Source organism: Prinia subflava, chromosome Z (assembly GCF_021018805.1).
Source record: "Prinia subflava isolate CZ2003 ecotype Zambia chromosome Z, Cam_Psub_1.2, whole genome shotgun sequence".
Taxonomy (NCBI): domain Eukaryota; kingdom Metazoa; phylum Chordata; class Aves; order Passeriformes; family Cisticolidae; genus Prinia; species Prinia subflava.
Window position 1 is genome coordinate 90,564,837 of NC_086283.1, and position 21,250 is coordinate 90,586,086.

Sequence of the window (21,250 nt, forward strand, 5' to 3'; positions counted from 1 at the left end):
GGTTTTACTCAGAAATGTGCTAATTTATATGCACTTATATACACTCAGCATATATGAGAGAATAAAATATAATACACAATTAGTCTTTTAAAATTTTTATTCATTGATCAACCTTAGTTTTTTGATCAAAACTTGATGGTAATTTTCAGTCATTTAAGCAAATGCCCAGAAGATTTCTTTTTTAAGCAAAGTACCTGGAAAAAAAAAATGAGTGAAATATACAATGCTGGAGCTATCTTTCCAAGTTGTGAATCTGGCAGACTGAATCATGACTTCTCCATAATGGCATATAATTCCTCTCTTTTACTATATCTTCTGAAATGTCATAGACATGAGTTATTTTAGCTGTTTCCTGACCATGATAGAATGAGCTTTCTAAACCAGAAACATTTCTGAAATAGTTCACAATCAGATGCACTTTCTTAGAGGATTTATTCAAAACCAGATAGCTGCTGTTCAATCCTATGTTTTAATTGTGCACTGTACTATGGATCCTCTTCCTTGTGCCAGGGGTTGGCCTATAAGGTTTTGGACTATGAACACTGTCTGGGTGTTGGGTAAGTATCACACCCAGACTGTAAAGAAGCTGCAAAGGGAACAAAGAGGAAGGTCAGCTGCAGATAGTTGTTGATAGTAGGAAACAACCCCCAAAGCTGTGGTGTACAAGATGTTCCCTCATGTGGATCCCATGAGGCCACTTGGGCCAGAACTGGGCAGAGTATCTTCAGTGCTGCCAATTGTGGCTTTTTCTGTTTTATAAAACAAGAACTGTTTGGGGTTTTAATTTATAAAGCATTGGATGTAAAATTAAAAATCCGTTTTCAACAGTCAGCATGAAGGGAAAGGGGTTCTTTGTTTTCCTATTGCCTAAGAGAAGTGCCTGTAACAGGACTTGGAAACCACTGACTGTGCAGATGGAAACCCTTTCAAAACCTTTCAAAGTCACCAGAAGTGTTTGTCTGGACAGACACTTCCCAGGATGACTAAACTGCAACCAGGCACCATGAGGAGGGAAAAACCCAACCCAGCACTGCTGCTGGAATAACAAAGTCTTCTGAAATTGCTGTCCCAAATATGAGTATCAAAATGGGTAACCATTATTGTGACCCTGACTTCAGTAACTGCATATAGGAAAAACAAGGGGAAGGACAGAGGTCTGGAAGAAAAAAAACTTAAATATTGCTTTAGAATTTAGTCTGGCTTTTGCATTTTCTTACCACCAGCAGTGTTCTAACCTTTTTCAGGTACTCTCAATATTTCTGCTCTATAAGGCCAAGACCACTCAATAAAATCAACATCATTGCTCATAAGACAGACTGGTCTGTTAGAAAGTAAAATGTTTTTTAATAATTCAGAGTTTTAATGTGCAGCCCCTGTCAAATCTCACCGTGGCACTCCCTGGCTGATTGCTGTTGCAGCACTCTCATTTCACAGGGCAAGTTAACTCCAACAGCCCTTTTTTACTCCTGGAGGAGCACAAACACCACTCCACTCCACTGTGAATGTGATAGCCTCTGAAGGTGATGTACCTAGAATTATGAACACCACAGTGCCCTGTATCACCTTTTCAGCACCCTCATGTTCTCACCTACCTACATTTTATTAGAGAGCCACACCAAGGAAACTAGGTTAGAACCCATCTAGTACTGCAGAAAGAAAATGAACAACACATTAGTATCAACAACTTTCTCTTCTGTCTCTGTGCAATATCTTCAGTGATGCAGGTCTTATTGCTGCCTCCACATTATTCTCTTCATTATGATGTGGATTATACATATGAGGAATTTGTTGACAAGGTCTGGCTGGGCCACTTCAAAAGATGGGGCCTCTCACAACCACCAGTGAAAGGGAAAGCTGCAAGTTTTTCTCAGTCCTCCATCAGCATGCCCAAAGTTCTGAGAATAATTGTACACTCAGTGCAAATATTTGTTACTTGAACTCTGCTAAGACCAGTATCCAGACAGGACTGTGGCTTTTGGCAAAGGATGTGCATGCCCAAGATTTTAACCAGTGAAAGCCATGTCACTGTCAATGTGGTCTGTTGCCATTTGAATATGTCATGGGTTTTGCACACATACTAGTCCAAAGTCTACTCTATTTTCATGCATCTATTTTCAAAGCATTCTGCTTTTTTCTGGTATCAGTTTTCTGGTATTCTTTCTGAGCTGAAATAATATTTAATAGAGATTTGGTTGTAACAGCTTGAGACGGACTGAGCGGTGCATCCTAACAGGTAACATCCTCTACATTGTTTCAAGATAACCTCAACAAACAACCATGTACCATTTTTCCATTTAAACAGAAATCACAGAATCATAGACTCATAGAATCATTTGGATTGGAAGGGGCCTTAAATGTTATCTGTTCCAAATCCCCTGCCATGGACAGGGACACTTTCCACATTGCTCGAGGCCCCACCCAACCTGGTCTTGGACAATTCCAGGGACAGGGCAACCACAACTTCTGGCAACCAGTTCCAGATCCAGTCACTATCCTCTGAGTGAAGAATTTCTTCCCAACATCTCATGTAAACCTACTCTCTCTCAGTTTGAAGCCATTCTCCCTTGTCCCGTCACCACAGGCTCTTGTAACAAGTCCCTCCCCATCCTTCTTGATCAGGTACTGAAAGGCAGCAATTAGGTGACCACAAAGCTTTCTCTTCCCTAGGATAAATAATCCCAACTGTCTCAGTGTTTCTTCAAAGGAGAAGTGCTCCATCCCTCTAATGATCTTCATGGCTTTTCTCTGGATTTGTTCATTAATAGTTAACAGAATACTCACAACTATTATTTTTTAGTACAGGGCTGATTGAGAGTGATTAAAGTAATATTTAATTTTTTTCCCTTACTGATATTATTACTGTTCTAATTATCCCTGTCTTGATTTTCAATGTGGTTGCAGAGAGGCTTGTTTTTTATTGAAATAAAGATGCTGTAAGAATGTGTTAATAGGGCAAAGTTTTTTGCATTTTACCAAAAAAGTATTAATAATTCATCAGAATGAAGTCTCTGAAACCCTATTGTTTATATATTAAATCTAATATATACCTTTGCAAGTAGCTAAGGTATGTAAGTTCCTATTGTATCATTATATAAGGGCTTTTTAAAATAAAGGTTTTTTTGCTCATCTTTCTGTTCTTCCTTGCTTTGAAAAAACCTGTGCCACCTTGAATTGGATTGTGATTAAATTAAACCTACTTGTAATCTGTTAGACATTAATTATGAAATGCATAAGTCAATCCAAAATGAGCTCATTCAAATGATTGTGTGGTTATAAGCATACTGCATAAAAGTGTCTGAACCAGCTGCCAAGTCACTAAGAGATTAGGATACATTTTTGAAATTACCAATCTGTAATTAAAAGATGTAGAAGACATGCATATTACTTGCTATAACTTGTCTGACTATGATAAACTGACCAATTCAGAGTCGGAAAGAGTCTTCTGAGTTTATTTCTTTTTGGCAAGTATTCAAGAAAATTATCTTGAAAATCTGATGGCTTGTTTTGTTTTAATCCTGTTTTCTAAATGTTTCTTCCTGATGCCAGATTGCTTTGCCCAAAAGGAAGGTTACTTTTACAGCTTGCTAGATAGCAGGCAGCTCTGTAGTCAGAAGATAAAACAAAGACTTTGACTAGAAGCTGTGGAGGCAGTCGATGCTTCAAACATACCACCACACTTTCAGGAAACAACAGTTGTTGACAATAGATAATGACACCCTCTCTACTGAGAAACAGGAGCTTGTTTAAAAAAATAATTAACAAAAAATAAAGCATGCAGTGCATTAGATGTACAGCCAAAACTAGTATAGAACATCAGGCACTACTGCTCAGCACAAGAGCAGTATGAGCTGAAGGACTAAACCTGCACTGCACCTGCACTCCAGAGTGATGTGTAAGAGCTGTCAGTCCCTCTCATGGACAGAGGCAAGGGCTGTGTGTCAGCACTGTGTGCTCTGCTCAGTGCCACACCACACGTCAGTGCCATTTGTCAGCTCTTTACACAGCCTGGTCAGCCTTGGGGGCTGCTCTCTATGCCCAGCCATGACTACATCACAGACAACAACCAAGTCAGACCTCTCAGAAAGTAATCCTTAAGAAATATTGCTTACCTGGAAGACCTCAGTGAAAACAGGTACAGAGGCAAAAGTGTGACAGAGAATTCAGCTCGGCATAGACGAAGCTGAGAAGTGAAAGCATGGACAGGAGTGTACGCCTGGCCAAGGGCAGGAGGATTCCTGAGGCAGAATCCCTTAATCCACTCATAAATTTCCAGTAAAGATAAAAATAGCACAGGAGAGCTGGTCTGCTAGAAGAATCCAATGTTTAGGAACTGGGAGATACTGCCCAAGGGGGCACCTCACAGCCACCTGGAGATTAGTGTTAAGGCATGTTGGGTTATAAGAGACAAGATAAATTTCTGTGACTGAGTGAAAGTGGAATTTCAAATGCTATGTTAGTATGTGTAGTATGTGTTAGTATGTGTAGTAAACTCTGCCACAAGCTGCTGAAAATTAGCTCTTTTCAATCTGGTAAAGAATGTGTTTCCAGCTTAATTTTTTCAAGCTTTGTTGGTGTCTGTCATTGCAAAACTGTAACATACATGGAGCTACTCTCAGTGCCTTTCCTGTTTTGATCTCAGCTCTGAGAACCAGCCCAGCAGTGCTTTTAGCAGTGAATTACACCAGTGGTCACCTCCTTTTCCTGGACCTTTCTTCTGCCCATCTCCAGCTGCAGAACCAGTTATCCTTTGCCCGTGTTTTCAGAGGCACTAACAAAATTCAGAATTATGGGACACTTTGCAGAACTCCTGCCACCCTCCCTGGCCCAAAGTGCCCCTCCTCACACAGGGAGGTGGGAGGGCAGGAACTCTCTCAAGACACAGGTATTTCAGAGCTTGCAAATACTTCCCTCCTATTACATGGGGAAGGAATAAAGCCTCAGGGTGGGCAGAAATTGAGTCAAGGCTGCACCTGCTGACTGTTGCTGGGGGAGGGACTACTGGCCCTGGGGGCTGAGATGGGTCCTGGTAAGTGGGGGGTGTGTGGAGGAGCCACAGGGGATGGGCAGGGTCAGTCAGGCCTAGCAGCAACACCCTTCAGCATACTCCTTTACCCATAAACAGAAAAAAGATGATGTGAAAGAACTAATTGCAGGAGATCAGGACACAGGAAGTCCAGCCTCTGAACTGCAACAAACGTGTTGGGTTACGGTTTCCAGATTTTATCACTCATCAGTGTGATATGTTTCCATCAGTGACAGAGGCAGCTACTGTTCACATGAGTGAGAGAGGGAAAGGCTTGCCAAGTTAAACACCAATTGGTGGCCATTGGGCTGCCTGGTGTGAAAAGTCTGCTGTCATTTACCTCACAAAGTTAAAAGGGACTAATGTGTGTTGCAACACCCTCTGAGACCCCCAGCAGTAAACTGAGAACAATGGTACATTATCCTTTCCACTTTTATATATCTTTTGATTTTTCCCCTCAGTTTTTCCCAGTTCTCGCTGTATTCCAGTACTAAGCCAAATCCCACTGACAAGGATTCTTCTAAGGTCTACCTTGAACAAGAACTGGGTCTAAGCCCTCACACACCACAGTGGCAGGTTTTATTGCACTGTGGCCTAAGACCAACCCAGTTTTGTGGTGTCTGATTTCTTCTTTCCTACTTAAATATCCGTTATGACCTTGCTCTGCTCTGCTCAGAATTGTAACATGGTCCTTGGTCAATAATCAAGGCCAGCAGGTTGTTGTGCTAAAGTTATTTATTCATGCCTCTGCAACATCCCAAAGTTTACAGTATTTGGTGCATCTTAGTACAATAAGCACAGAGGCAGAGAAACCCTGCAGAAGGTCACTTCGTAACTGTTAGTTATAAAAGGACTAGAAAATATTTGAGAGGTAATGGAGTACAGCAAGTTCACACAGATTTCTTCAGAAACACACCAAGTCCTTCTGTTACTACAAATCTGTTGAAATCCATAGCCAGAGTCTAGTTGTTTTGACAGATGTTACATAGGAACTGTGTTAAAGAATTATAATTACATCTATTACAATCAGTATTTATACTTTTTGAGCAAACTATTAACTGAAAGAGTGAGATTATGAACAAGCTTAGAGATTATATAGTTTATTTGATCAACAAAACACAAACAAACAAACAAAACAAAACAAAACACCAGACCCAACACTACTGCAAAAAGAACACATGCACAACTCCAAAAACTAAATAAAAAATTAAAAAAAAAAAAAAGGAAAAAATTGAGGGAAAAAGACAGACATTCTTTTTCTCTATATATTTGTATCTTTATAATGAAGACTAATTGGAAAACTGTTTCTGTTTAATGTTTTATCTTTTTGAAATTGAATTTAAATGAAGAAATATTCAAAAATAAGTATTATGAAAAGTAAAATGAGGTATTTGGGGTATAATAACATCACAGATAAATATTTGAACATTTTAAGCTTTTGTGCTATTTTTTCTCATGCAGCAGACATCTCATTCACTATCAGTCTGAAACTGAATTTTTGTGTAATTACACATTAACAAATGTTGCTTTATCCCAGGTGCAATGAACATTTTCCCATCCCAGTAAGAAGTAGAGTGGAATCCAATCAAATTATGTTTTCTAGGTGGCTGTCTCCTGCTAAAGATTAATAAAGGTGTTAGCTGTACAAATGTGGATATTTTGAACTGTTCTCATGAAGCTGTGGTGGTGTCAGCAAAGCTGAAAAGCTGGAAGGTACATTTCAAAGGTGGTGCATTAAAGCAGCAGCATCCAGCTCTAATTCACAGCACACTATTTAACAAAATGCTCTTGACTGTTTCATGGATCTGTGTCACTGGAAATGGTTCTTTTTATCCAGTCAATATATTCTTCAGTCAGCCACGTATAAACTCCAGGTATGCTTGTATTTTCACATCTTTCTCCAAAAGAAACAATCCCACAGTTCTGACAAGCACAGATTAATTGCCTGACTGAATATCCCTGGAAGACAAATCAGAAGCAGCTGTCAGTGTGTCCCTTTCTCTCCAGAGGAGCATGCAGTGCCACCTGCAGTGCACAAGCATGTTTGGAAATGTTGCCTCCAACCTTTTCCAGCCTATGAAATGGAGCAGTTGGCTTACATCCCCTCATGTGATGAAAGAGAAGTTGCTTTTCAAACTTGAGGGAGCCTTTGATGCAAATGCTGTGGACCAGCAGAGTGCTATCAAAATTCTATTTCAAAATATATTTTTTATTGTTGGTATAAATTTTGATTCTCACTTCTTTATCAATTGTCTCTTCTGGATTCAGCATCAAAAGCAAGATCCAAACAGCCCTTTTGGGTATGCAGTTAATTCTGTACTATTCTGATGCTGACTTCTGGAAAGGATCAGAGAATCAAGACACTGCTTTTTTCTCCCATAACTACAGGTAGTGTGTGAGGAGAGCACTGTAGCTAAAGAAATATACCTGAAGTTAAGAGATAATCCCAGGCTCAAATTCCTATACTCTTCATCCTGATTGGCACATCTAAACTAAACAAAGTTTTAACATGTCTTTTTCATAGCAATAAAGTCTCTCACAAATTTCCAGTCATAGAATCATAGAATGGAATGTTAGTGTTGGAAGGGACCTTAAAGATCATCTAGTTCCAATCCCCCTGCCATGATTCATTCTGCAGTGTCCTGAGTCTCCTCCACTTTGTGACCACTGTGCCCCTACAGCTGGGTCTGTATGTCCTGTATTATCCACATTTTCACATTACCTAGTTACCCCAGAAAATTAACAGTAAGTTCCATCTCTCTTTTTACTTAGTCCAGCACAAGTTATAACTCTGGCATAGAGGGCCAGACTCCACTGCATGCATCCCTTCAGCATTGCCTTAGAAGAATTACTGAAGAATGTGCTTTGTGGTTTGGAGGGGTTGCTGCAGTGAATGGACTAAAAGGGAGTTTTAAACCACAGAATGGGCTTGAAATACCATCCCTGATCACAGAGCCAGTGATCCTCTAACTTCATCTAGATTAATGCAATCAAAAGAAGACTGCTCTGTGATACTGTTAAGCTATCAGAATGTACTCTTCAATAGCAAAGAGTAGCCAAAATGATCATCAGCAAAATTCCTTTCAAAAAACACAGCAGTAATTAAAACAATACCTTGTGGAGCATTATATCATTATCAAAGGGAGGCCTGTCAAACTAATAATGAGGAAAAGTTTCCATAATCCCAAATATCTGCTCTTCTTTTTCAGCAATGAGTGCCCAATGAGCTCCAAGAACAACTCTGCCATCCAATTAATCTATTCTGTAATTTATAGAAAATATAGGAAGAGAAAGTCACTACAGGAACTGAGCAACTTCTCTGAAGATAATCAAAAGACATGTAATACAATACCATTTCATTTTACAACAACATGATTAGAACAGAGCAGGAAATAATTCATTTCAATGTTTTGACATGAGCGTCTTTTTTCCCCTATAAAGTAATGTTTTTTACTGCAAATATAGTTTAATGAAATAATTGTATGATAGCTGACCTCCAGAGATTTTCAGAGTATGGAATTAATTTCATGAAAAAGCCTCCCATCTTTATAAGGGGAGTTGCTTGCACAAGGACTGATGCTACTGATGCCTTTCATTATTCTGTGAAAGGTCTCCTTTGGATTTATAACCTAATCCTGCAAAGGAATGAAAGTTTGCTTACATCAGTAGCATGTCAGGATCATCCTGACAGGATGATGTCAGGATCATCAATACTTAACACTTACCCTGAGCATTATGCATACAGTAAATGCTCTGCTAAAGTGAGTATCTTTAATATGAATAAGTTTTTTGGTTTTAATTTTCTAAACACAGAATTCACCACATTAAGGAAGAAAGATGTGTGTTGCCTAACCCAAGACACCCCAATATTAAAAAAATGGGAGAATGCTAAAATTCGAAGAGCTGCTCATTCACTTCCTGCTAGTACACATTAAGAGTTAAGTAACCAATAAATTCCTTTCTGTTCCAAGCTCTACAAGTATCACCAGAAATGTATTTATTAACATTTTGTTTCTTTATTTTGTCCTGCTAAACCTAATGAAGCCAAATAATTTGACATTGTAGAACACATACCACTGGTTTCCTATGCTTCATTTTCAGAACATAACCTCACTATAAGGAAAATTTATTCAAGCCAGAACAAAGAATTTATCAATACAAATTACAAAATAACTATTTTCTTCATTCAAGATACATGTCTCACTGAAAGAAATAATTCACTTATTTATACATGAAATTTTATTGGTAAAAATAGCTGCAAAGGCAGTGCTGTAGTCAAAAGATTTCTCCTTTTATCTAAAAAGCACAATTCCTCAGCAAGAATATGTCTCTCAAAACACAGAGATCTGTGACTGTAGCAGGTCACACAGACATTCAGGTTGCTGAATTCATGCTGTTTTGCCTAAGAAAACAATTATTTCAGACATGATTAACACTTGAGATCCATTAGTTAGGAAGTTTTACAAGAACTGCAATTTCACCAGGCACAGAATAGGCTTTGGTGGCTTTGAGTTTTGTGAGCATTGTCTTACAGCTCAGGAGAAGGAAACCAGGCTGGTTCAGCTTGCCCCAGTGACAAAGACTTAAAGACAGCCCAAAAGACTGTGCTGTTAGAAACCCAACTCAGTGACCAGAGCACATTCTCCACAGCACCAGAGACAGACAATGCCCTTTCCACTGAACAGCTAACAAATCTGAATTTTTGTAATTTTTATTTACCTGACTGGCTATATCTGACATATTGACTGAAGAATTAGAGACTCCAAATCCCATTAAAAAGTCCCTTAATTCCAAAAAGGAAGATTTTGTTGATTGTAAATCAACTCGATTCTGTTTTGTAAACTTGCAAAACAGAGAATGCTAGCAATGAATATTTCTACCCTTACAACCAAACCTGATTCAGCTGAAAAGTAGTGGAAGTCAAATTCACTTAGAAGGAGCTGTGTCCTCTATTTCAGACTAACTCATAGAAGAAGGTTGGTCAGCTTGCCCGTACTGTGTTTAAGGTGGTCAGGTTTGCACAGGCTAATTGTGACTGGTTTCCTCTCAGACAGTCAAAGCAAGAAAGAAAAATTGCAGAACTAAAATACAATTCAGGGAACATTTTAAGAAAAAATAGTGCATTTTATTTCCTAATGTGAACAGTAGATGTCCCCCTTACCTTGAGTCAGCTGTTCAACAGCAGAGCTGACCTGGGGCATCCCACCTGGGGAAGAGGTGTTTCTGCTCACATTTAACTTGTCAAAAGGACAGGGCTCCTTGTCACAGTCATGAGTGACATTCTGGGTTTGTGAGCCCAGGTCACTCAACGTGAGAGGAATAATGCCCCCATCTAATTCAGCTTCATCTCTGAGAGTATTTTGAGACTTAGTTCCAGGCACACAGGTAAGATTTGTTTAAAAAAAACTTGGGTCATATTTCCTTCTCTAAGACATTGCTGTTTCACAACCATAAATAATTAATTTGGTCTTTTAACAGCATACTATTTATGCTGTAACTTCAGCAGGGTCTGACTAACGAAGGTAACTCTGCAATGCAGATCAGTAGTTTATAGTGACTAAAACCAGAATGACAAGTTCTAGGATCAATTTAGTGAGAGAACTGCAGCTTTTAACAACTTATTTAAAAATCACGAGTCACCTTTTTTCACTTACAGGCACACCATGCCTCACTTGAATGAAGAATTAAAATTGCCCTATTTTAAGGTAGTTACTCACAATGCACTGCTGCCAAACCCCATTGTTTTTCCACAAGAGTTCCTCCACAAAAAACTCCTACATACTTGTCCCAGATAGCAGTTGTATAAGGCCAGGAATGAGGAGAGGAGAGGAGAGGAGAGGAGAGGAGAGGAGAGGAGAGGAGAGGAGAGGAGAGGAGAGGAGAGGAGAGGAGAGGAGAGGAGAGGAGAGGAGAGGAGAGGAGAGGAGAGGAGAGGAGAGGAGAGGAGAGGAGAGGAGAGGAGAGGAGAGGAGAGGAGAGGAGAGGAGAGGAGAGGAGAGGAGAGGAGAGGAGAGGAGAGGAGAGGAGAGGAGAGGAGAGGAGAGGAGAGGAGAGGAGAGGAGAGGAGAGGAGAGGAGAGGAGAGGAGAGGAGAGGAGAGGAGAGGAGAGGAGAGGAGAGGAGAGGAGAGGAGAGGAGAGGAGAGGAGAGGAGAGGAGAGGAGAGGAGAGGAGAGGAGAGGAGAGGAGAGGAGAGGAGAGGAGAGGAGAGGAGAGGAGAGGAGAGGAGAGGAGAGGAGAGGAGAGGAGAGGAGAGGAGAGGAGAGGAGAGGAGAGGAGAGGAGAGGAGAGGAGAGGAGAGGAGAGGAGAGGAGAGGACTATTCCTAAACTGTGGACCCCTAAATAGAGTAAACTCAGTGCACATATAGTACAAAAGTCACTCCTGTGGACCAAGGTACATCCATACCTACTAATTGCTCCACAGAATTCCACTGCCCAGGTAACATCTTAAGATGAAGGACTGAAAAATATTCATATGTAAATTAACAAGAGCCACTGAGAGTAGTCAAACATCTGTTATTTTATAAGCTAAGGAATACGGGATATAAAAGATAAGCCAAGACTAGCCACACCCATGTAAGCCAATTTGTAACCAATTTGTATTTTGTTAAAATTAATTGTGGGGGTGCAGCTTTCCAATACAGAAAACCCTAGACCCTGCAAGTGCCAAATGAAAAAAAAAATCTAATCTGAGGTCACACAAAGAAGATAAAATAATGAAAAAGACATTTCTACACTGTGTCTGCATGTATGTTTTGCTGCCTTGCTGGTAAACTGCTACAAAAAAAACCACAACAACTTCCCCTTGTGTGAAGTTACAAAACTTGCTACCATATCTTTAGAAAGAGCCCAAAATACACATGCGCAATATAATTAGCTTTCATTTTTATTCAAGAATTACAGAATGGCAGCTCTCAGTCTCAATCTCATCGTTGAATGAGATTGTAACATTGAAATGTTTATTTCTATGTCACAGACTCTTATTGGTTAGAACCCAGTTGGAAAACATGCACACAGTGCAGCACAATGTAACACAATTCATGTTTCAGAAGACTCTTCCAAAGCTCTTTTAAAAGAAAACAAATAGCAATTAGAATTCATCAGCTCCTAAAAGTGCCAGATCCAGCTCCCCCGAAATCATTCTCCATCTAATCCCAGAATTATTCACCCACTGGAGATTAGCCACAGGCAATGTCTGCAAAGAGAGTCCTAAAGGTATAATCATCTTTTTTCTTTATGGCTTTGTCCCCCCCAATAAAAAGCTGGACTGGAAAGCAGCATAAGAGACAAAATAGGAAACAGGTTCATGCTGTGGCCAAACAGGAGAAAGTTTGTGTATCCAGAGCATAATATCTAATGCTAGATTTTTTCTGCCAAGTACTATCAACACCATAGAAGGAATGCTGTTTTGCTGGGAGGCTTTGAGGACTCCCTGAGTTTACTACATTTACTTGTATTTTTGTGCTACTACATTTTCCATTGATATCACATAGCAAATAAATGGAAACAGGGACACTGAGTGAATAGTTGAGACAGAAAAGACAACCAGGCAAGGATCACGAGGCACTGGTACCAGAGAAGAAAATAAAATAGGCATGCCCCAGCACATGTTCTGCCCTTTCCCCAGCAGGTCCCTGGGAATCTATCTCCCAACAACTAAGGGATGTGTCCAGACACATTAGGGTGCAACTGGGGATGGGGCAGCCCAAAGAGAAGACAGGGAAAGTGTGGCAGCTCTGCCTCTGCACCACTGTTCTGCCCTCCCTCCCCAGCCCAAGAAAAACAGCCCTTCAGCTGAGCTGAGACTGCCTGAACTCAGCACCAGCAAACCTGGAAAACTTAGAGGCACAGTTTAAATTGTTTAAATTGGTCTCCTGAACTGATGTCCTAAAATCACATCTGATGCTCACCTCAAGCACCAAAGAAAGCAGCATGAAGGAAAAAGGAGCGCAGTCACTGCAGAAGGAAAATGGTCAAAAATAACAGAGTATAAGACAAGGAATAGAAGACATCAGCAAAGTAATGGACAGAGCTGAAAGTGATCCACTGACCCATGGGTCTAAAGCCCATAGGCAACTTCCCCAAAGGCAGAGGCTGGAAATAGAATGGCATGTACTCCCTATTCTTTTACTCAGGCAGTGGCTTCTGCCAGGTGAGCAGCTCTGCTTTGTGAGCACTGCAGGGAGAAAGGATGGGGAGTTATGCTTACAGTACCTCACTCCTCTCGAAGACCAATTGAGTATGCAACAGGGGAGCTAATAAAAGAATTTCACTTGAGAAGGAAGCTTTGCCTTGGGGTTTCTCTTTACATGCAAAAGGCCAATAGAATCTAAGCTTCACCATAAATTAATTTATTGCCATAACCAAATGAGCACCAGTCAACTAATTGCACACTCTAAGAAATTTATGTCAAATTTTCAGGCTCAATAATGTAAAATAAAAGATGAAGAGAACTCTCTGACAAAGCATTTGGGCACAAACTTGGTTCTGGTTATGTACATATCAATCTGTTCTTTAATACCCGTGCCATCAGGGATTTTGCAGATAGTCAGAGAGGTCATTTAGAAGCTTGCACAGAAAGTCACCAACTGATACTGAATAGTTTAGACTGTATATTTCTAATTCTAATTATCAGTGTCAATGGATCTCTCAGAATTGGAGGGGACTTTTTAAGAGGCATGGATATGCTAGTACCTAGTTTTCCAGAGTTTCAGAAAAAAACATCTTTAGAAGTATGATTTGGAAGTAAATAGAAGCACAACTAGAAACTGAAAAAAGTATGAACTGGCTACAGAAGATGTGGTTTTAGACAGAAGACATAGCTTTACCTCTATCTATTTACTTGGAAAACATCTAGCAACATTTGCTGATGTTTTATTGTGTGTCTTTCAAATAGATTTCCCTTGAAAAGAGATCAGGCAAATATAGGATGATACATACCAAACCTCTTTTTACTGGCCATTGCACCTCACATGGGACCACCCAAGGATGAATCACTGCAGCATTACAAGTTTAGGCATGTCTGAGCATACAGGATTTTTGCTCACAAGTGCTTGTCCTGATCATGCCTCTGCATAGTCCAGACAGGAAACAGCTTCAATATGGTAAGAGTGCTAATTACAATATCATATAATCAGACTTTGTCGAATAATTGTGACTGATAAAAGAAAGAATTGTACCTATGATACCTGGTGATATTGTGCTCAGGAGAACACTGTGAAAAAGACACCAGTGCTACGAAGTGATGATAATTACAGGGGATGTACTAGTAATGAGGAGAAAAAGTAAAGAAAATTAAATCTTGGTGAGCTTTAGCAGTGCATGGAGCTGTCACAATGTTACATAGGTGACTGGTGTCTCGACAAAGACACATAAGTGATACAGAGCTCCAGTCTCTAAAATTAGATCCACACCTGCCTTTTTCAGAAAAATTGCCAAGCTAACTTCTGTCCCAGAAGGGAGAGCATCAGCAAATTTGAGCAAGGTCTGCCCAAATTCCACAGGTGAAATTCACACGATTCTGGGTCGACTGAACTCAAAATATGATACAGCTAGAACCCACAAGATTTCTGCAAGGATCTCATTGTAGGACTCTTTTCTGCAGGTTTTCTGTTGTGAGGTTCAAGACTTCAAGAAACCTTACAGTCTGTGTAACAATGACAATTAACTAGTTATGTTAGAGAATAATTGATATTCCAAATTATTTAATATTGATGCCAGTTATTTGTATTATTTTGGTGTATATTTGCAAGGGAGAAACTGTGTCTTTACAAGGCTCTAGATAAGATTTATTCACAGAATCATAGAATATGCTGAGTTGGAAGAAACCCCACAAGGACTGTAGAAATCCAGCTCCTGGCTCTGCACAGGACACCCCAAGAATCATACCATGTGAGCATTGTCTGAACACATCTTGAGCTCTGTCAGGCTGGTGCTGGGAAGCCTGTTCCAGTACCCTGAGTTTTCAGGACTCAATTCAGTTGCCTAAAACTCAGCATTCAGTTAAATTTGAGATACTCTTCCAGCCACGGACACAGGGCTGGCAAATCTGACACAGCATCTTCAGAAGACTGATGGCCTTGTGCACCACACCTAAAACACCTGAAGACATTTTAAATGCCATGATACCCCTAGCTATAGGCCATGAAACCACACTCAATGCTGTATGAATGCTCAGCCAGTGCTAAGCTCATGAGGTAGGCTCAGATCCTGAAATGAGAAAACATCAGATTCCTTGGCCCTGAGGGTCTCCTGAGCAGAACAGATATTACATTAATGGGGAATGGACTGGAACTCATGTCTGACCTGGAAGCCACTTAAGGTGTCTGGAATGAAACTATACAACTTCATGTGGACAACTGAATCTGCCCAAATTTATGTGAGCTGAGTCCCACTGTGTTCCACCTCTATATTCATACATCAGTGCTCTGCAAAAGCCACAGAGAGAACACGTAGTGGGGCAGAGCCTGCCTTCACGCCACAGCAGATGACGCAAATTCTCACTAACGCTTCTGCTGTAAGGCACATCACTGAGGAGGGCTTCTGTCTTTGTCGTGGTTACAAAGTCAAACACCCTTAAGAGGAATAACCAAACCCACATCCTCTTCATTTATGCATATATAGAGATAGATAGGAAGATAGAGGTATATTAAACAGTGAATAAGGAGGAACATCAGACAAATCATGGGTGCTTTCCTCCATCAGTACACCTTTCTTGCTGCCATTCTCCTGGTAATTCATGGAGGTAAGTGTGCAATTTAATACTTTTGAAGATAACTGCTGACATACAGAATTCTAGTTAAGCCAATGTGTATTAATGTAAAGGAAATAGTCACAGTTATTATTTGAATCCTTATAATTAGCTCCTCCTAACTGTCTGTATATGGTTGATCTTTCACACAACCAAAATAATTTCTGAAGGGTAGTCTTAATTAAAGCTGCACAAAGTCCGAGCTGTTTGGAGGAATTCTGAGTAGAGAACATAATAGTTATCTGATTGTCCTCTCCAGAGCCACACACATACATTAACTGCTTGATTTTCCCTTTTTCTGAAAAAGAGATTCATGTAATGTGGCTTACACTGTATAGTCCAGTTTCCATGCACAATATTTATGATATGGCAGAGCTGAGGTTGTTAATCGCAATGAAAGCTAAGAACTTAACCATATCAGTAATCTTCAAGAAAAGAAATCTGTCCAAAAGCCACAAAACTTTGGTGGGTGTTTTGCCCAAGCTCATCCCACTGATCTCATTTAAGTATTGTTGAAATGCAATGAAGTGATACTGCTGAGCAGTTTTAAAATTCTACCCTGAAGACCATCACGGTGACATATGTGCATACTTGTGTGTCTGTATGCTTTCTGATTACAACAGCTGTGCTTTCTGAGAGACTTGGAGTGTCTTACAGCATTAGTTAGCCCAGATGTGTGTCTTGTGGCTTACTTATTTAGGTTTGTGTGCGGATATCATTGGAGGACATGAAGTACAACGACACTCTAGACCATTCATGGCACAAATCAAAGGTCGAAGAGGAGGTGTTACTTGTGGAGGAGCTTTAATCAAGGAAAACTGGGTGTTAACAGCTGCACATTGTAAAGAGTAAGTTCTACTCTGATTCAGAAATTGTCCTTAATGAGTATCTGGTATCTCTGTTCAGACAGGAGAGTTAGTATCTCTGGTAATTTTATCCCTTTATCGTGGCCATGATCATGTTCTGATTACTGTGCTTTATAGGTTCTATCAGCAAATTTGTTGTAGTGAGTAAAAAAACATACCAAGGTATACTGATCTCCAGTGTTTCTGAAGAGATAATTAAAAACTTCTAGCTGCACACAAGCATAGAATACTGACACTGAAGCAGTGAATCTGGGGAAAAGCTTTATCCCTGTTTTCTCAGTCAACCTGTACACTAGATGAGAGGAGTGTCCAGTCTAAACTGCTACTCTAAGAACCAAAATAAATTCTTGTGCTTTTATTCTGTAAGAGATACACAGTTCACCACAGAAAGAGACAGAGTGTGGTTAACACAGGAGCAAAAATCCTCCAGATGACAGGAGACACTGAGAGATTGCTGCCTTACTTGGTATGTTGGCTTGCCAGCCATTCTTTCTTCTCCTGCCCAAATCAAGATGCAAATGGATATTTGGCTCTACTGAGTCCTTCAGCAAGGCAAGAAGGGAGTTTTGAATTACACACCCCACCCCTGCTTGCTCTTGTGGGGAGGACTGAAGCTGCTGCTGAGCCAGACCTCACACAGGCTCTGTCAACAGCCTGACCAAGACTGTGAGCCACTGGACTCTGCAAACGTCAGAGAAATGCATCCATCTCTCCTGTCCCTGTCCAGACAGGGAGATATGTGGGACCTACTACAAAGGGAGCAGGGAGCACCGGGCCCAAAAGCTGTGTATTAACACAGGGAATGTTTCCAAATGAGACTGCCTTTAAGAGAAAATACAATTAATTATTAATTTAATGAGGGCTCAGCCAACAGACAGTTCTCCATAGACGAAGGAAATGAGCGATCACTTTCCCAGGGCTGCGTTGTCCACAGTAAGACACGAATGAGGGCCAACACACACATCTGCTCCAAGAATATTCTCCTGTTCAGCTGTAGGATGTATTGTTTGCCCAAAACCAGCTGTGCCTGTGGCCAGTGGTAATGCCTGCTTGCCTGTCTGGCCAAACAAGCAGGTGTCTCTGTCAGAGAGCAGCAGCAGCCACAACTCTGCCACCACTTCAGGACCTTGTAAGTACAGGAAGGTGCAGAAAAACCTAAAGAAGAGGAGTGAGCTGTGTCTCACACAGATTCAGAAAATGGTGTTGAAATCTGTTAGAGCAAAGCAATGGTATATTTCGATACAGTCAGGATATCTCTGAACTAACAGTGCTATTTTCCTAAATTTTCAGCACAAATTACAGAAGGCACAATTGGTGAGACAAGTACCCATAGCAAATCTGATGCATCCACCACTCATTCAGTCCCCAAAAGGAAACAAAAGGGATAGATACAGAGTCAGGTACCTGAAACATTTCTGTGCTCCTGAGAAGATGAAAATAAGATAGCATGAATTTTGATTCACTGAGTCATTTTTTTCTTTTAGCTGTTGCATGAACAGTGTCATCTGTTAGATATTTCTGTATTACTGTTGCTGTCCAGGCACAAGAAAAGAGACTGTAGCAGCTGGACACTATAGCACCACATTAAACAGCAAAAAAATAAGAGTTAAAGTGAATCCCAATAACTATGTGGTCCTCTCCTCAGGAAAAGAGGCAAAGTTGTTCTTGGAGCCCATTCGCTGCAAAACCGTGAAAAAGACCAGCAGACTTTTCGGATCAAAAATTGGATTCCTCATCCACACTATGACCGCATCACCAAGGAAAATGACATTATGCTGCTGGAGGTACATACTTATATATCACTTGTGGAATATACATCTCCTACACTGAATTATTTTCTTCTTATGAGGGAGATGAGCCAAGGGAGTTTCTGGTGGCTTTTTTTCAGGGGTGATGTAGTCTGGTCTGCTAATCCAGCAGACTGGGGAATTGGGGATGCACTGGTAACTAAGGCAATCAACAATTCCTGTAAAGTTTACTATGGCTAGTAGACAAATTCTGGAGGTTGATCAAGATATTTCAGTTTCTGGCTTTTACATAAAAGAATAAAGATTCATTCAGATAAAACATTTGGCTAAAAGCGCCAATGTCCTGTCTGAAAAACAGTTCTAATTAAAACTGTCTGACTTTCCGGATCCTCAAATTTGCCAGCATCAGTAATTACTGTTATTTTGTCTCCTAAATGGCCTGAGAGCCAGAGAAGTAAAATCAGATTTTTTTAAAGCTAATAGACAAGCAGAAAGTAAGTAGGCTTTCACGAGACAAAGAATACTCGTTTTCCTCATTCTTACATTGATGACATAAATACTGTCACAAGGAACTGAGGAATCTCAAAAAGGGATTGCATTAATTACCAAAATGGGAAAGATCCAATGGTTAATATGCAAGGGCCTCTGTTAGACTCTGCCCCATTAATACCTTTTTTCCACATCTTCTACAGCTTCGGGGAAGAGCAAAACTTAATAAAGCTGTGAAACCAATTCCCCTGCCTACCTCAGAGGATGATCCCAAACCAGGAACAGTTTGCACAGTAGCAGGATGGGGTACAACTACCAATCCTCCGTACACATTGCCTAAAGCCCTGATGGAAGTCAACATCACTGTCATCAGAAGGGAAATCTGCAATAATAAAAATCATTATAATGGCAAACCTGTCATAACAGAGAACATGATATGTGCAGGGGCTAAGAATGGAGGAAAGGACTCTTGTAATGTAAGTATATTTACTATGGCTGCATAAATTGTATAATAAAAAGAAAATACAGTGTACTAACATTATACACTTACAATCTCTGTCTCTCTTCAAATCAATGAAGAGTTTTATCAAATATAAATGAATTTACTATGGATTGTTCTTCTAAGCTTAAAATCAAAATTTGAGATGGGTAAATTCACCTTCACAGCCTTTTGATATTGCAGTTGTATCCAGGCATGGCAGATAGCTATCCTCATCTTCAAGAAAATGAGTTTAATACTAAAATGTCCACAAAACAGCTTTTGGGCCCATTCTCAAGTAGCTGACTTCAGTGGAACAACTTCTTTGATGTCAGAGGACTTTGAAATACACTTTGCTGATAAAAGGCATTTTGACTGGGTACCAAGTCAAGTACACAACTATGTAAGAACTATCATATTTTAAAATAGTTAAATAATGCAGTAAAAAAAGTACCAAAAAAAAAAAGGTATCCATTTCTGGAGACTTACACTTTCTATGAGGAAAGTTTTCAGCTTTTTTTCTTCATTTTCAAAAAGACTAATTCATCCTTACTACTGAACTACATTCATTCCCCTTTACGCACATTTGAGAGATTAGACTGAAATCTCTGAAGCCTTTTTTCATTTGTTTTGCTGTTGGAAATCTTCATTTCCAAGGAGGAAAAGGTTATCCCTAATAACACTGGCTACAATTTTATTTTCTCCATCTAACAAGTGAAAATTTTATTTAAAGGAAACATTTTTTAGGTTTTGTTAATTTGAATTGACAGTATTTTCCCTTTTTCTAGGGGGACTCCGGTGGACCTTTAATATGCAATAATGAGATGAAAGGCATCACTTCATTTGGGAAGCCAAAGAGGTGTGGCGAGGCTAATAGCCCTGGTGTCTACACTCGACTCACAAAGCAGAAACTTAAGTGGATAAGGAAAACCATAGGGGGGGCCTGACAGATTGGGTTTGGGCCACGTGATTTGTGTAAATGAAACAGGTTTTTAAAAGCAGCTTCATTAGTCTGGTGAAAGAGCTATTCTCACACTGAATTTTGGCAGCTTGGTGCAGTTCTGCTACAACAGCATTTATAGCTTATACTGTCAGCCATGGAGTCATCGTGGGTATTTGGGGCTGAGGATTCCAACATCCCAGTAGTGCCTGTTCACACTGAGCTCTACATGGATTGATATTTCAGAACAAGAAATCTGTTTGGGTCCTCACTGCATTTAGAGTAGATACAGCACTCTTCTGTGCCTGGACTTCCACAAATACCCTGAAAGTTAGTGGCGTGCTAGATAAAAGTAAAGACACCCAAAAAACTTTGTTTGTCTCAGGCAAAGCTCCTGGTTTTATAGGTGTAGTGGACTTCTAAGCTTCAGAAAATGTATTTGCAGCAACTGTGGGACATAAGTATTCATTTTCTAACTGTCTTGTACTTGAGACCCCTAGATTTTATCCCCTCATGTACTTTGCATTTAATAAAGAAATAGCAATAAAAATCTACTGCTTTCAGCTGTCAATTTATGTGGAAAGCTCTGTTTCTTACAGTATGGGTAGTCTATGTACTATCTGTAGGACCTGTTTATGATCTGTGTAATGACCTGTGTATGTTCTATGTTTGTAAAACATGCCAAAACAAGCAGCATTTTATTATAAAAATCATCTGAAAACCCATGCTTCAGAGAAATTACAGGAACTGTTACAGTTCAATATGATAAAGCACTGATAATGTAAAGCACTCAGAATTTTATTATGCCAGTACTGCTTTTTCAGAGATGCAGTGAAATTTTTAAGTGCTTCAACAAGCATTTCTCAAGCAGCAAATAGACCTGTTGTGAAAAATGTTTCTGGTTGCCTCTATATTAACAGAAAATGGGCATTTTCAATGCCATGAGCACCTCAAAAA

At 39.9% G+C, this 21,250-nt stretch overlaps 2 protein-coding genes across 22 annotated transcripts in view; one reads left to right on the forward strand and one right to left on the reverse strand.

Moving 5' to 3' along the window:
- Positions 1-21,250, reverse strand: part of ESM1 (endothelial cell specific molecule 1) — a 74,215-nt gene that overhangs the window by 16,293 nt on the left and 36,672 nt on the right. The gene's annotated exons all lie outside the window — the stretch shown is intronic.
- Positions 14,777-20,787, forward strand: LOC134563600 (granzyme A-like). Its single transcript, XM_063421643.1, has 5 exons — positions 14,777-15,766; positions 16,473-16,620; positions 18,284-18,422; positions 19,079-19,351; positions 20,142-20,787. Exons 1-5 carry the CDS (start codon positions 15,706-15,708, stop codon positions 20,298-20,300), a joined length of 780 nt encoding a protein of 259 aa, XP_063277713.1. The 5' UTR covers positions 14,777-15,705; the 3' UTR covers positions 20,301-20,787.

Bases quoted from the DNA above. Each gene is read 5' to 3' on its own strand.
- LOC134563600 (XM_063421643.1), top strand. From the start codon at position 15,706: ATGGGTGCTTTCCTCCATCAGTACACCTTTCTTGCTGCCATTCTCCTG. The intron at 15,767-16,472 runs GTAAGTGTGCAA...TTACTTATTTAG, and splicing joins TCTCCTGGTAATTCATGGAG to GTTTGTGTGCGGATATCATT. The intron at 19,352-20,141 runs GTAAGTATATTT...CCCTTTTTCTAG, and splicing joins GAGGAAAGGACTCTTGTAAT to GGGGACTCCGGTGGACCTTT.